This window comes from Ictidomys tridecemlineatus, chromosome 5, assembly GCF_052094955.1.
Source record: "Ictidomys tridecemlineatus isolate mIctTri1 chromosome 5, mIctTri1.hap1, whole genome shotgun sequence".
NCBI lineage: Eukaryota > Metazoa > Chordata > Mammalia > Rodentia > Sciuridae > Ictidomys > Ictidomys tridecemlineatus.
Genome location: NC_135481.1, coordinates 38,572,382 through 38,588,612, shown reverse-complemented (window position 1 = coordinate 38,588,612; position 16,231 = coordinate 38,572,382). Strand labels below are relative to the sequence as shown.

The following is a 16,231-nucleotide window of genomic DNA, read 5'->3' as shown; positions in this document are numbered from 1 at the left end:
ACCAGTACAGTAAAACATAGCACATTGGTGGCTAAGAACAGGACCTGAGGGCTGGGGTTGTGGCTTAGTGGTAGAGCGTGAGTGAGGCACTGGGTTTGATCCCTGGCACCATATAAAAATAAAATAAAGGTATTATGTCCATCTACAACTAAAAAAAAAATAAAAAATAAAATAATAAAAAAGAACAAGACTTGAAGCTAGATGCTGTGGAATATGCCTGAAATTCTAGCTACTAAGGCAGAAGATAATAAGTTTAAGGCCAGTCTTGGCAACTTAGTGAAAATTAAAATGGCCAGGAATGAAATTCAGTGGTAAAAGTGTCCCTGGATTCAATCCTCAGTACAAAAAAAAGAAGAGTAGGGCCTAATACCAGATAGAAATCCTAAATCCTAGGTTTAGTCTTATTTGTAAGGCTGGGCGTACAGTTTAGTGGTAGAACATTTGCCTTGCATGGGCAAGGCCTTGGGTTTGATCATCACACAGAAAAATAAAATTTAAAAAAATCTAATCTGTGTTCTTTATCAACTATTTTTTTTTTAAAGAGAGAGGAGGGGGGAGAAAGAGAGAGAGAGAGAGAGAGAGAGAGAGAGAGAAAGAGAATTTATTTATTTATTTTAGTTTTTTTCGGCGGACACAACATCTCCGTTTGTACGTGGTGCTGAGGATGGAACCCGGGCCGCACGCATGCCAGGCGAGCACGCTATCACTTGAGCCACATCCCCAGCCCCAATTCTTTATCAACTATATAACCTGGAGAGAATATCTCTATTTTTGAAATTTTTTCATAAGTGAAATTAAATTAATACCACTTCCCTCATAGGAGTAGTTTAAAGACAAAATGGAAGAATGCATTAAAATACTCAATGCACTGCCTGGCACTCACAGTAACCCTTCCTCAATAAGTGGCAGGCCTCCCCGGCCTGGTCCCAGCTGGAAAGCCTGGCACCCATACCAAGTTGAGCCAGCAAACGCTGTTGCTCCTGCAGAATCTCCTCAGGATCCATGGCTTGCAGTCTTGCTACATTCTCTTTGTGAATGGTCTGCGCTTCCTGTTGAGCCTCCTGGCCCCTGAGCCCCTTCCCTGTGATCAGATGAGGTCCCTGAAAGCTGTGGCTGTTCCCCAAAATATGGTCGCGTTGGTCCCTAGGAGTGGGTGTTTCACAGGTCACAGCACCTGGAAGAAATGTATGATCAGTTTCACTGCCCTGTTTTCCTGGCTTAATGGACCTGTGGCCCTCTTCACTAAGCCTATTAGCCCTGGAGAAAGATGGAAGACTCCGAAGCTTTCCTGAGCAGAATGGAGAGTGTACTGGGTGTGGCATAGGACTCTAGGCACTCTGGAAGTAGGGCCTTGGATTTTCTGCTCACTCTTCCCAAGACTTATATGAAAAGATTTCCCTTGGAAACATAGTTTCTGACTCTTCACTTGTTATGTCAAGGTAACCATCTACCACCAGGGGCCTACCCTATGCTCTTCCAGTATAATCTGCATCACTAATAGAAATTCATAAGCTGGCCTGTAGCTCAGTGGTAGAACGCTTGCCTAGCATGCACTAGGCCCTGGGTTCTATCTTCAGAATGGCAAAAAAAAAAAAAAAAAAAAAGAGAGAGAGAGAGAGAAAACCAAAGAAATTTGGCCTATATCTTTATTTTGCAGCTTTTGCCAGACATTTCTACCCCTTTGCCTTTCTCTTAGAGTCATATAATAGTCTACCTGCTCTCTGTACCTAAGATTCAAAGCAGATCCAGGGCTCCTAAACTTAGTACTCTAAGTAGGGACATGGGATGACTTTCTCTTGAGATGGCTCAAATGCATCTCCTACTTAAGACAAGGAAGATGTATATCCCAAAAGATCTCATGATCACGTATTTTGAAAAGGCCAAGCCTGAGGATCTTTAGCCCCAGCTTACCCTCTGGTGGATCCAGGTTGGGCACAACTTCCTCAGCTGATAGAACCCTACTTTCAGAAACTCTCCTGGCTGCAATCTCCTGGGCAAAGATGCTTCTCTTACCAGATGTTACTAGCTTCCCCTTGTAGAGAAAAAAAGAAAACCCAGATTATTAATGCTCATTATCCACTCTATCCCATCTCCATATGCCAAGGTCTCTAGAACAAAGAGACTTCATACTCAATAAAGTTGATAAAAGACACTAATACTCAATCTCCACAGGCCATAACCATAGTACTCAGGAAAAGTAGGTTGTAGAGAGGCTTAGGTCTTGAAATCTGATACATAAGAGTTAAATGAGGTAATGTGTATGAAGTGCTTGATATGGTCTGCTTCAAAATTAGAATAAGTTATGTCAGGCACAGTGGTACATGCCTATAATCCCAGACACTCAGGAGGCTAAAGCAAGAGTATCACAAATTTGAGGCCAGCCTCAGTAATTTAACAAGATCCTCAGCAACTTGGCAAGACCCTATCTCGAAATAAAAAATAAAAATGGTTGGGGATATAGCTTAGTAATAAACTGCCCTAGATTCAATGTCCAGTACTTGGGGAAAAAAAAAAAAAGGAGTAAAACAGATATAGTAGGGGCAAATGCCTATAATCCCAGCTACTGAGGAGACTGAGACAGAATGAGGAGGCTGAAAATAGAAGGATCAAAAGTTTGAGGGCAGTTGGATATGATGGAAAAGGCTTGTAATTCCAGAGGCTTGGGATACTAAGGAAGAAGGACCATAAATTCAAAGCCAGCCTCAGCTATTTAATCACACCCTATCTCAAAATAAAAAATAAAAAGGCTGGAATGTAGCTTAGTGGTTAAGTAGCCCTGGGTTTAATCCCTGGTACCACACATACACACACACACACACACACAAAAAAAAAAAAAAAAAAAAAAAGTTTAGGCTAGCCTCTCAACTTAGCAAGATCCTATCTTAAAACAAAAGGGTTGGGGATGTAGCTCAATTGTAGAGTGCTTCCTTAGCATATGTGAGGCCTTGGGCTCAATTACCAGCACTGCAAAAACAACAACAAAAAAACTATCTGAAGAAGATGTACTATGAGATCCATCTGATTATCCACTAAATACCACCTACCCGGTTCTCTTGTGAGCGATGAAATACAGCGGGGAAAGCAACCCCACTGGGCACAGGCAGATTCACAGTCACTGAACTTGTATCTCGTTCCTGTGGCAACAAACACAAAACAGCAAAGATGCACACACTTCCCCAGACTGGAGCATATCCTACTGGCCCCGGTTCTGCGTAATGAGAACTTCAATCTGGGGGATCATGAATACACCTCATATCAGGTCTCAGGAATTCTAACCCAGCCCAAAGGGGAAGTGTCTACCTTTTTGAAGCACCCTACACTCTAAACCCTTTCCCCCCAATATTCTGTCTGCCCTAAGATGCCTTGTTCCGCTTAGCCAGGGTAAGACGCACAATAATTTTGGTCAAGACAGCAGTGATGTGCTGATCATGCCTATTTAGCTTCTCTTCAGGGTCCTCATCCTCAGGCAGGGGGCAGCCAAGGCTAGGCCTGGCTCTCTTTGGGGGAGCAGGAACCAAAGCTGGTGGTAAATCTGGTAAGTCTGAAAAAAAGAAAACAACAGATGTGAGTGCATCCATTCCCTCAAGGAAGACACCAAGCCAATAGGAGAAAAGAAAAAAAGGCAGCTGCTATAGGGCTCTGGCTCTGGCTGTGTCATTCCAAGTAAGATATTTAATCTTTATGAGCCAGTGTCTTCACCTATAAAATGGGACTAAAGCAACAGAGGATATGCGGTGTCTGAAATAATGAAGGGGCAAAGCCACAGGTGGTGGCACATACCTGTAATCACAGTGAATCCTGTGGTTGAGGTAAAAGAACTATGAATTAAGAAGATAACCTCCGGAAGTCTGCCATAGTGGCGCATGCCTATAATCCCAGTGGCTTGGGAGGCTGAGACAGGAAGATCTAGAGTTCAAAGTCAGCCAAAGCAAAAAGCCAGGTGCTAAGTAACTCAGTGAGACCCTGTCTCTAAATAAAATACAAAATAGGGCAGGGGGTGTGATTCAGTGACTAAGTTCCGGAGAGTTCCATCCTGGTACACATCCCACCCCCTGAAAAAAAGAAGCTAACCACAGCAATTTAGAGAGAACCTGTCTCAAAAGTAAAAATAAAAAACAAAGGCTAGGGTTATAGATCTGTGGTAGAGCACTTGCTTAGCACACATGAGGCACTGGGTTCAAGCCTCAACACCACATAAAAATAGGTACACAAAGGTATTATGTCCATATACAACTAAAAATATTTTTTTTAATGAAAATAAATTTTAAATATTAAAAAAAAAAAAGGTATATGGCCTAGCTCAGTTGTAGTACACTTACTCCTGGGTCCAAGCCTTCAATAATCAGTAAAAAACAAACAAATAAAAAACTCCATAGGATATCTTTTTTTAATCCATAAGGAGATCATAAGAAAGGAAAGCTGGGGCTAGGGCTCAGTGGTAGAGTGCTTGCCTCACATATATGAGGCACTGGGTTCGATCTTCAACATCACATAAAAATAAATAGATATTGTGCCATCTACAACTAAAAAAAAATATTTAAAAAAGAAAGAAAGGAAAGTAATAGGCCAACTTTTCTCGTGAATTTAGATGCAAATATCTGAAAAAAAAATTTTTTTAAATAATGATGGAGGGGCTGGGGCCGTAGCTCAGTGGTAGAGCATTCGTTTCGTGTGTGTGAGGCACTGGGTTTGATCCTCAGCACCACATAAAAATAAATACATATATTGTATATCTACAACTAAAATAATAATGATGATGATGATGATGATGGAGTCGTGTATGGTTGTAATCCCTGTGACCTGGGAGGCTGACAAAAGGATCAGAAATTCGAGGCCAATTTCAGCCACTTAGCGAGGTTCTAAGCAAAACTTTGCAAGATCCTGTTTCAAAATAAAAAATCAAAATGGGGCTGGGGATGGAGCTCAGTGGGAAAGCACCCTTGGGTTAAATTCCCAGTACCAAATTATGATGATGATGATAATAATGGTGGTGGTGGGGGCTGAGGATGTGGCTCAAGCGGTATCGAGCTCGCCTGGCATGCATGCAGCCCAGGTTCGATCCTCAGCACCACATACAAACAAAAATGTTGTGTCCACGGAAAACTAAAAAATAAATATTAAAAACAAATCTCTCTCTAAAAAATAAAAAAATAAAAATAATGGTGGTGGGGGGGGCAGAATGATGAAGGAGGGGACTCCGAGGCTGTTCTTTTATTCTCAAACTCACACCTGAAGGCACTCACCATTCAGCTTCACTACATCTCGATGGTCCTGCAATGGAGACTGGTCTCGGGTAGCATCACCACTTTTCTTACTTCCTTTCTTCACTAACTGCACTGCTGGGGCTGCACCAGCTGCAAGAAACTGACTCTGGAAATGCAACAGATCTACCTCCGACTCCCCGGGTTTTGGTCTGGACAGCATCTTGATTTGACACTCCAGCTGCTTCCTAGGTATGACTTTTCCAGAACTACTTCTGCGTGAAGATTCCTCGTCACCCCTAAGAACAATAAAGATGATGGGTCCTCTGCAAATAAACCCTGGTTCTCATTACCATGCATCAGGAATTACCCTCCTTCTCCATGAGTTCATGGGAACTCATTCCTCCTCATTCATATCTTATTGTCATTCCCTCCCTATTCAACTCTCCCTGGTATCATCAGCTTAGCAAAAATATTTACAGTTAATTCAGGTTGTTTACAATCTATAGTTAAGAATTTTCAGGGATGGGGTTGTGGCTCAGTGGAAGAGTACTTGCCTAGCATGTGTGAGGCACTGGTTCAATTCTCAGCACCACATACAAATAAATAAAATTAAGGTCCATCAACAATTAAAAAATATTAAACAACAACAAAAAAAGAATTTTCAAGAACAACCAACAGGAGATATGAGAAAAATGCCATAGGAGCAAGGGAGCTAAATATGTCATAACAGAGAGTGGTGATTCTGTATCAAACTGGAATGAACATACCTGAACTAAAGACATTAAAATCATTAAAAACATTGAGCTGTAGAAAACCAATATATAAAAGTCATTTGAGAGGTGGGGTTATGGCTCAGTGATAGAGCATTTGCCTAGCATGCGTGAGGCACTGGGTTTGATCCCCTGCACCACATAAAAATAAACAAATAAAATAAATGTGTTGTATTCATCTACAACTAAAAAAAATCATTTGAGGGTCTAGGGTTGTAGCTCAGTGGTAGAGAGCTTGCCTAGCACATGTGGAGCACTGGGTTTGATCCACAAAAAAATAAAGAAAGAAAATAAAATAAAGGTATTATGTCCATCTACAACTAAAAGTAATAATTAAAAAGTCATTTGACTGTCTATATACGAGCAACAAACAACCAAAAAGTGAAGTTAAGAAAACAATTTCATTTAAAGGGGATCAAAAAGAATAAAATATGTCAGAATAAATTTAACCAAAGAAGTATGAGATCTGCCCACTGAAAAACTACAAAACATTGTTGAGTCATTCATGCCTGGTGGCACACACCTGTAATCCCAGCTACTCAGGAGGCTGAGACAGGAGGATCACAATCCAGTGAGACTCTGTCCCCCCAAAACAAAAAAGTTTTAAAGAGCTGGGGATATAGCTCAGTGGTAGAATACTTGCCTAGCATGTGTGAGTAATGCCATGGGCTTAATCTCTACTGGGAAGTTGGGGGAGGGACGTTGTTAAATGACAGAGGACCTAAATAAAACATCCTGTACTCACAAACTGGAAGACTTAATACTATTAAGATGGAAATACTTTCCAAATCTGCAGACTCAATGTAATTCTGATATAAATTCCAGCTGCCTGTTTTTACAAAATTGAAAAGTTGATCTTGAAATTCATATGGTAATGCAAGGGACCCAGACAAGCCTTAAAAATCTCGGAAAGGAACAAAGTTAGAGGACTCACACTTCCCAATTTTAAAACTTATACAAAGCTATTTTAATCAAGACTGTGCTACTGACATAAAGACAGACATATAAATCAATGAAATTCTAGTGCTTCAACTAATTTTCAACAAGGATGAGATTTTTTAAATGGGGGAAAATAATATTTTCAACAAATGGTACTGATAAATTGGATATTCATATGTGAAAGAATAATGCTGGACCCCCTACCTCATATTATATATTTAAAAAAGAAATCACTCAAAATAGATAAAGGAGCTAAGTATAAGAGCTGAAATTGTAAAACTGTTAGAAAAAAAACATGGTGTAAATTCCTGTCTTTAAATTAGGCAACAGATTCCTAAACATAACCACAAAAAGTAACCAAAGAAAAGACAGATAAACTGGATTTAACCAAAAGTAAAAACTGAAGTGCATCAAATGTTAGTATCAAGATAATCCACAGAAAGGGAAAAATATTTGCAAATCACATAACTGATAAAGGACTTGTATGTAGAATATTTAAAGTACTCTTACAACTCAACAATTAAAAGACCCAATTTAAAAATGCTCAGGCATATGCCATCATTTTAAAAATGATGGCATATGCCTGTTATCCCAGCGGTTCAGGAAGCTGAGGCAGGAGGATGGTGAGTTCAAAGCCAGCCTCAGCAACTTAGTGAGGCCCTGAGCAACTCAGAAACACCCCGTCTTTAAATAAAATATTAAAAAGGCTTGGGAATGTGGGCTGGGGCTGTGCGCACTTGCGGGCTGGGGCTGTGCACACTGGCATATGTGAGGCATTGGGTTCGATTCCCAGTACCATATATAAATAAATAAAATAAAGGTCTATCAACAACTAGAATTTTTAAAAAAAGGGGGGGAGGGCCTGGGAATGTGGCTCAGTGGTTAAGCGCTCCTGGTTTCAATTCCAAGTACTAAAACAAAACAAAAGAGATCCTGTCTCAAAGAAAAACAAAAAAATAAAAAATAAAAACCACAATGAAGACCAGAAGTCTATCGATCAATGGTAGAGTGCTGTGTTTAGTATGTGCAGTGTGAGGCCCTAGGTTCAATCCCCAGCATAAAAGAAATAAAAAAACAAAACAAAACAGGAAAACACCACAAAACTTCATACCCACTAGGGAGGCTATAATTAAAAAAAGAGAAAAAGGCGGCATTGGGGGTGGTGGATAAAGCTCAGTTGGTAGAATGCTTGCCTTACACGCACAAGGCCATGGGTTTGATCCCCAGCACTGGGGTGGGGGGGGGAGGAAATTTTAAAAATAACAAGTGTTGGCTAGGATGTAGAGAAATTGGCACGTCATTTATTCTTGGTGAGAATGTAAAATGGTGCAGCCTTTATGGAAAACAGTTTGGCAGTCTCTCAAAAAGTTAAACATAGAGCTACCATATGACACAGCAATTTGACTCTTTGGTATACACCCAAGAAAAATGAAAACATATGTTCACAAGAAAATATACATGAATGTTCAGAACAGCATTATTCATAATAACTAAAAAGTGAAAAACAAATGCCCATCAACTGATAAATGGATCAGCAAAATGTGGTATATACAATGAAATATAATTTGTCAATAAAAAGAATGAAGTTCTAAGTCAGGCACAGTGGCTCACATCTGTAATCCTAGCAGCTTGGGAGGCTGAGACAGGAGAATCACAAATTCAAAGCCAGCCTCAGCAATGGTAAGGTTCTAAGCACCTCAGTGAGACCCTGTCTCTAAATAAAATATAAAATAGGGCTGGGGATGTGGCTCAGCAGTCAAGTGCCCCTAGGTTCAATCTTTAGTATCAAAAAAAAACCCCTACAGAATGAAGTTCTGATACATGCTAAAACATGCATAAACCTTGAAAACATGCTAACTAAAAGAAGCCAGTCACAAAGGACCTTACAATGTATGATTCTGTTTATATAAAATGCTTGAAATAGTTAAATGCATAGAAATGAAAAGATTAGTGGTTGTCAGGGGCTAAAAGAGCTGGAAAGAAAAGGGAAATGACTGATAACAGGTATGGAACTTCTGAGATAAGGAAATATTCTCTAGATAGTGAAAAGTGTTGGTGAAAACTTGTGGAATATACTAAAAACCACTCAATTGTAGGCTTCCAAATGGTTAATTTTATGGTGCTTGAATTATATCTCATTTAAAAAACAAAGCCAGGGCTGGGGATGTGGCTCAAGTGGTAGTGTTCTTGCCTACAATGCGTGAGGCACTGGTTTGATTCTCAGCACCACTTAAAAAGATAAAATTAGGATTACAAATTCAAGGTCAGCCTGGGCAATTCAGCAAGATCCTGTAGCAAAATAAAAAGGGTTGGGGATGTAGTTCAGTAGTAGAGTATCCCTGGGTTCAAACCCCAGTATCAAAAAGAAAAAAAAAAACAACTTAAAACAGGCAGGTGACACAGGTCTGTATTTAGCTACTTAGGAGGATGTGGTGGGAGGTTCTTAAATTTAAGGCCAGCCTAGGCAACACAGTAAGATCCCCCCTGAATTAAAAAAAAAAAAAAAAAAAATCTTGGGCAGATCAAATACGTCTGTAGGGCTGAGAGTGTAGCTTAACGGTACAGTGCTTATATGAGTGAGGCCCAAGGTTCAATCCCAGCATCTCCAAAACAAAAACAAGTTGGGAAACTACTTTGGAACTCCCATATGAGTTGCCAATAACAATAAAACTATTATTATTATTATTATTATTATAGTTAAGATTTATTGGGCACTGAATATATGGCACATATTAGTTTAAGCACTTCTTTCACATTCACTTATTTAATTCTCACAACTACCATATGAGGTGGGATACAATTGTTATTCACATTTAATAGCTGAGGAAAAGGGATGCTGAGAAATTTAAGTTATTTGCCCAAAGTCTCAGAATTAGTAAGTGATAGGACTAGGATTCAATTCCAGAGCATCAATCCATGCTACACTATAAAGAAACTCCTGAAGAACAAAAGCTGGACATACACTATAGACTCAATAGGGACAACTGACCTTTAATGTCCAATAATTTCTTGTGGAATAATGTCCTGTACAGGATATTTAGGAGCATTCCTGGCTTTTACCCATACTCCTCCCCCAGTTGTAACAAGCAAAAATGCCTCCAGATAGTGACACTGAGGATGAATGGTGAACACAAATACATTAAAAAAGCAGTACATCACAGTGACCTAATGAGTTATATAGAAATTAGTAGTACAGGATTTCAGAGTTGGGTTAGATCCCTAAATGTTAAAAATAGGGCTGGATATTGAGGTAAGTCATAATGCACTTTGCAGAGTCAGAATAGTTATGGGCACCAGCTTCGGAACATTAGGCTAGAGATCAAATGCCAGCTCCACTACTTACTAGCTGTGTGAGTTATTTAAGCTATTCCAAGTCCAATTTCCAAAACTGTAAAATGTGTATAACAGGTCCTACAGAATAGGAATTTTGTGGATTTAAATGACTATGCACAAAGCACCTATCACATTATCTGTTATTCACATAAATAAAACTCCGTAAAAGCTAGCAAGTTTTTAGTTCTAAGTAAAGCCACAGAAATACTTCCCCACAAACTCCAGGGCTGATTTTATCCAGAACTAATCTGTGATAGAAGCCATAACGTCTTGGACTACAGTACGGATGATTCCTAGCGCTAACAATGGACTTTTGTAGTTTCTCGGGTTGCCTCTTATCTTACGGCCTGTTCTCCTATGCCCAGATGCCCTCAAATCGGGTCCCGCGACTGTCCTAGGCTCTAGTTAAGTGTCCTGGACCACTCACGTCAGCCATCAGAAATCACCGAGCTGCGGGTTGATGAAGGGCCATGCCCAAGATCTATATACCGAATAGGTAGCAACTCCTCCCCTACAGACCAAAGAACTTCAGGCGGGTTACGACCGAGGCACCGAACACGAAGCCCCTGGATTCTCCGCTCCGAGTCACCTTAAGTCAGTCCCTCCAATCCCCGCCACCTACTAGCTCGAGGTCCGCCTGGGCGCCGCCATATTGGACCGCAGAGCCGCGCTTCCGCCACCGCTAGATTTTAGCTTCCGCAGCGCAGCCCCGCCCGCCGCTCCGGAGCTCGGCTCGGAGCGCACTTAAGCACGAAGCTGCTCCAGCACGAAGACACCGCTTGCGGCGTCTTATCCCGAGAAAGCCGTAAACCGACTCTGGGAACACACGTTCTTTGGAGGTACCGCAGGTCCGGCCCTTCTGTACAGCAGCACCGGTGGCAAAGGCGGGAAAGTCATCAGCCATCTCTCTGCAAGCACTAGGTTGCAGAGCCACGTCTTATGCACCAGTGCCCGCAGGCAGTGCACAGAAACCACTCAAACCTGTGTGACCTCCTCACTGTTTTCATGGCGAGTAAGAATGTAGACATGAAAAGGGTATAAAGAAAGCAACAAGTGCTGCCAAACAAGGTGGTGCACACCTATAATCCTAGCTAGTCTGGAGGCTGAGTCAGGAGGATCCCAGCTGGGCAGTTTAGCGAGACCCTGTCTCAAATAAAAAATGCATGTTCGATTCCTTGGGTTCAATTTCCAATAATTGAAAAAGGAAAAAAAAAAAGGTAAGAATGAGGGAAATTTATATCGCTTTTGAAATAATTGGTGAGCACACAGTGGTGGCGCACCCCTGTAATCCCAGCGACTCAGGAGGCTGAGGAAGTAAGATCACACTTTAAAGCACAGCCTCAGCAATTTAGCAAAACCCTGTCTCAAAATAAAAAGGGCTGTGGAGGCTGGGGTTGTAACGCCGGTAAAGCGCTTGGTGTGAGGCACTGGGTTTAATCCTCAGCACCATAAATGAATGAATGAATGAATAAAATGATATTGTGTACATCTACATCTAAAAATATTTAAAATACAATAAAAAGGGCTGTGGATGTAGCTTAGTGGTAGAGCGCCCCTGGGTTCAGCCCCCAGTATTGCTAAATAAATAAATAAATACTCAAGCAAAACAACAAAATGGCGGGCTGGGGTTATAGCTCAGTAGTAGAGCCCTTGCTGAGTACGTGTAAGGCCCCTGAAATCGATTCTCAGCCCCGCATATAAGTAAATAAAATAAAAGTCTATTGACAACTAAAAATATATTAAAATAAAAAAATTTATTTTAAAAAATTGGCTAAAATATTCATGAAGCAGAGGGTTCATCATACTATTTTCTCTACTTGTGTGTACATTTAAAGTATAATAAAAAAAATGTTTAAAAAATAAGTCAGGCAAGGTGATGCACACTTGTAATCCCAGCAACTAAGGACATTGAGGCAGGAGGATCACAAATTTAAAGCCAGCCTTAGCAACCTAATGAGGCCCTGTCTCAAAAATTTTTAAAAAGGACAAGGAATGTAGCTAGTGATATAGTGCTCCTGGGTTCCCAGTATCATGAAACTTTTTTTTTTTTTTTTTTTTTTTTTTGTGGTGCTAGGGATTGAACTCAGGGCCTAGTACATGCAAGGCAAGCACTCTACCAACTGAACTATATCCCCAGCCCACCTACACGAAATTTAAAAAAACATTTTATTTAAAGTTTTAAAAGCAGAGCCAAGGGGGTCTTGGAGCATAACTCAGTGGTACAGAACTTGCCTTGCCTAATATATCTGGTCCCTACGTTCAACCTCCAGCACCACCACAACAATAATAAATTATAAAAATAAAACTGGAAAATCCTGGTAGGTTAAATAGGTAGGTTTAACCTACCTGGTAGGTTTAAAGAGGGTTAAATAGAGAAATACAGCCAAATAGAAGGTATACACACACATATTCATACATGAAACTCTTCCTCTCAGGTTCATCTCCAAGTGAAATAGAGAAACATTTTTCTTCTACTTATTTGGACACCTTTGTCCTTTCAGAAACCCCAAACTTATTATTGTCTTCCTTTTTGTGTGTGTGGTGCTGGGGATTAAACCCAGGGCCTTGTGCATGCAAGGCAAGCACTCTACCAACTGAGCTATATCCCCAGCACTTATTGTTGTCTTCCTATTCCTAAATCTGCTTTGAGGAAGAAATCTGATCATTTGGAAGTTTCCCTGTGACTCTAAATCAAAGTATGCACTTCCCTGGGAATGTATTTGTCTTCTTCATCTTCCATAAATCAAGGAATGGCCTTCTTCTTGGCTTAGAAATTTCAGGAGGGCATGTTTACTGAGCACAGCAAAAGTTCCCAGCACCCTTAAGCAATTTTCCTGCAAGTCCCAAAGGCAAACATTCTCTACTGTTGCTAAACTGACAAAGAACATGGTCTGTGGTTGACCTTATTCTTTGAGTGGCATCTACTAACTCTTACCTCTTGGGCCAGTAGTTGGGAAAGAACAGGTCCTTGGGTGCAGGTCAGTGAGACTGCCATGTCCCTAAAGCTTGCCTTAGTTCCTTTCCTATGGAAGGGAGGGGAGGCCTTGGATTTAAAAAAGATGAGGCAGGGCTGGGATTGTGGTTCAGCAATAGAGCGCTCCCATAGCACAGGCGAGGCCCTGGGTTCGATCCTCAGCACCACATAAAAATAAGTAAATAAAATAAAGGCATTGTGTTTATCTATACCTAAAAAATATATAAATAAAGATGAAACAGCTGCTTCCTAGAAGTTGGCATCAGGGTATCCTACTACTATGAGTAATGTCTTTTTGTTTTTAGTTTTTAATTTCCAGTTTTGTCTTGGTCTTCTCTGAATCTTTAGCCTCCTTGAGCAGTTTTAAGTCATTTATGGCAAGGGGCCTTGGTTCCAGCACCACAAACAAAATAAAAATTTAAAAAATAAAGGAAGGGGTTATGAGGCTGTGGCTCAGTGGTAGAGCACTTGCCTAGCACATGTGAGGCACTGGGTTCGATTCTCAGCACCACATAAATATAAATAAATAAATTAAAGATAAAAAAAATCCACATAATAACAAAAAATAAAGGAAGAGGGTAGGCAAATTAAATTTACCAGTGTAGGAAGATGGCATGACTTAATCCAGACCTGCCCATAAGAAGGGGTAGCCACAAGCCCTCCTCTACCCCTGCAGCCCCTTATTATTCCCCTTGGATAGATATGGGCTAACTCTGTCTGGTTTTGTTTAGAGGACAGGAACTCCTAAAACAGCTGCTTTTGCATTAGGTCAAATACATTTCCTGTTGATTTGATTAGTTTCCTTCCAAGCAATGCATTTATGGAAAGAAGGGAGCTTTTGCAGGCATGCATTTGCACAGGCAGTAAACCTCCTCCAGTCACACACACACACACACACACACACACACACACACACACACTTTCTCCCCATCCACCCACAGGCGTCAGTCACATTTAGAATTTGCACAAATGCACACCCTCCCTCATACATCACAATGCACACCCTCTCACCCACCTACACATTTCTTCCACAAAATCACACCTGCTCACATACCCCTAGAAGTGCATTCCTATACTGTGCCCTGAGAGAAAGAGAGAAAGGTAGGAGAGATAGGAAAAGTGAGTGGGTTGTAATCACTCATGAACCAAGCACCCTTGGTGGGAGCTAAAAAGTCAGAAGATCGGAATCCCACAGATCCCCCTGCCCTCCTGTAAGTAGAAATACTGAGAACTGAAAGGGATTCTAAATTAGAAGTGGAGGAAGGTCCGGGCCCAGTGGCTCATGCCTGTAATCCCAGCAACTCAGGAGGAGGAGGCAAGAGGATCAAGAGTTCAAAGGCAGCCTCAGCAACAGGGAGGCACTAAGCAACTCAGTGAGATTCTGTCTCTAATAAAATACAAAATGGGCTAGGGATGTGACTCAGTGGTGGAGTACCCCTGAGTTCAATCCCGGGTACCCCCCCCAAAAAAAAGAGTGGAGGAAGCATGGGTTGGGGATATAGCTCAGTTGGTAGAGTGCTTGCCTCAAATGCACAAGGCCCTGAGTTCTATCCTCAGCACCACCAATAAATAAATAGATAGATAGATATAAAGAAAGAAGTGGAGAAAGCAGGAACTCAGCTCCTTGTCTCTTGTAGAAAGTATGTTGCTTGGAGTGACAGGCTGTAAGTGGAGAATGCAGCTGCATCAATGATATGCCTGAGGAGCCCACTGGAATGATGGCAAAGGGTAACCCTTGGGCTAGATTTTCTGTCAGCCCAGGAAATTATGAGGTTCCAGGTGAAAGGAGAAAAGGAAGGGGTAGGTTGTTTGAACTCTGGGTTCAACATCCTCCAGGAGAAGTCTTTCTCATGTCAGCTAGAATCAAGAAGGGGAGTCATCCCCTTACAGGAAACTTGAAGTCCCCTCCAGAGAAAAGAGGTGAGGTGAAGCTCTTGAGAAGGACAAGTGCCCAAAAGCAGAGAAGCAGCAGCCTGAGGCCATTCTGGCTTCAACTACAGAGCATGGTCTGCCAGACCAAACTCGGAAGCTATGGATTCGAGAATTGAAGAAGACTTTTTTTTTTAGGAAAAGACCCACAGTGCCCAAGAAAATTGGCAAAGTTCAGCCAAAGGGAGACTAAGGCCCCTGCCTTCCAACCCTTGACAGTGCTTCCTTGGTCTCTCCCTGTGCTGCCACCTGGGGGCGCCACCAGCTGGGTTCAAGGCTACTGCCAACAACTATTATTGTTATCTTTAGGATAATTAATAAACAAGCACTGATGGGGCCAAGTGGAAGAAGAAGCAGGCCCCTGCTGAGCGGAAGGAGCAGATCAGGTGAAAAGATCTGCAGTGGGGGGCTGAATGGCTAGTCCTTTCTCCCCAACCACAAACTCTAAGAAAGACTTTGGGGTGAGTTCAGGGACCAGGTAGAGGTGTGGACTAGGGGAGGAGAACACTTGTTAGGCTGGTATGGAACCTGTTCTGCATCTGCTTGACAGGACATCCCATCCCCACCCCTTATGATTACTGGTTATGGGGCAGGCTCTGAGGCAATTGTTCACTCATTTAACAGGCATCTATTTATAGAGTGCCTACTGTGTGCGAGGTGGGCTACTACTAATAATGTTTCATGGGATAACGTGAGGAAACAGTCAACTTCAACACCATGTCCTGGGTGTGAAAGAGGAAGCAAGTTGGAAGAATGACCACTCCCAAAATACATGGGCCATTGAGCTTTGGCCTGTATAGGGTAGCAGTGGGGAGATATATCAGATAATATCTGACAATCATCAAACAGATCTTGAAGAACTCAGGACCCCCATAGCAAGTTGGAAAACACTCTGGGAAACTGAGTTGGAGAAACTGTTTATTTATTTATTTTTTTTTAAAGAGAGAGTGAGAGAAAGGGAGAGAGAGAGAGAGAGAGAGAGAGAGAGTATTTTTTAGTATTTATTTTTTAGTATTTGGCGGACACAACATCTTTGTCTGTATGTGGTGCTGAGGATCGAACCCGGGCCGCACGCATGCCAG

General features: G+C 41.5%; 1 protein-coding gene across 1 annotated transcript in view; it reads right to left on the bottom strand.

Annotated features, from left to right (window-relative positions):
* Positions 1–11,025, bottom strand: part of Rpap1 (RNA polymerase II associated protein 1) — a 21,846-nt gene extending 10,821 nt beyond the window's left edge. Inside the window, exons 1-6 of the mRNA XM_078049021.1 lie at positions 10,869–11,025; positions 5,244–5,500; positions 3,393–3,541; positions 3,045–3,134; positions 1,912–2,032; positions 921–1,174 (exon numbers count right to left, since the gene is read on the bottom strand). Coding sequence (XP_077905147.1) covers positions 921–1,174; positions 1,912–2,032; positions 3,045–3,134; positions 3,393–3,541; positions 5,244–5,424 — 795 coding nt within the window. The 5' untranslated portion in view covers positions 5,425–5,500; positions 10,869–11,025. The remainder of the gene's footprint in view (positions 1–920; positions 1,175–1,911; positions 2,033–3,044; positions 3,135–3,392; positions 3,542–5,243; positions 5,501–10,868) is intronic.
* Positions 11,026–16,231: the final 5,206 nt, after the last annotated feature.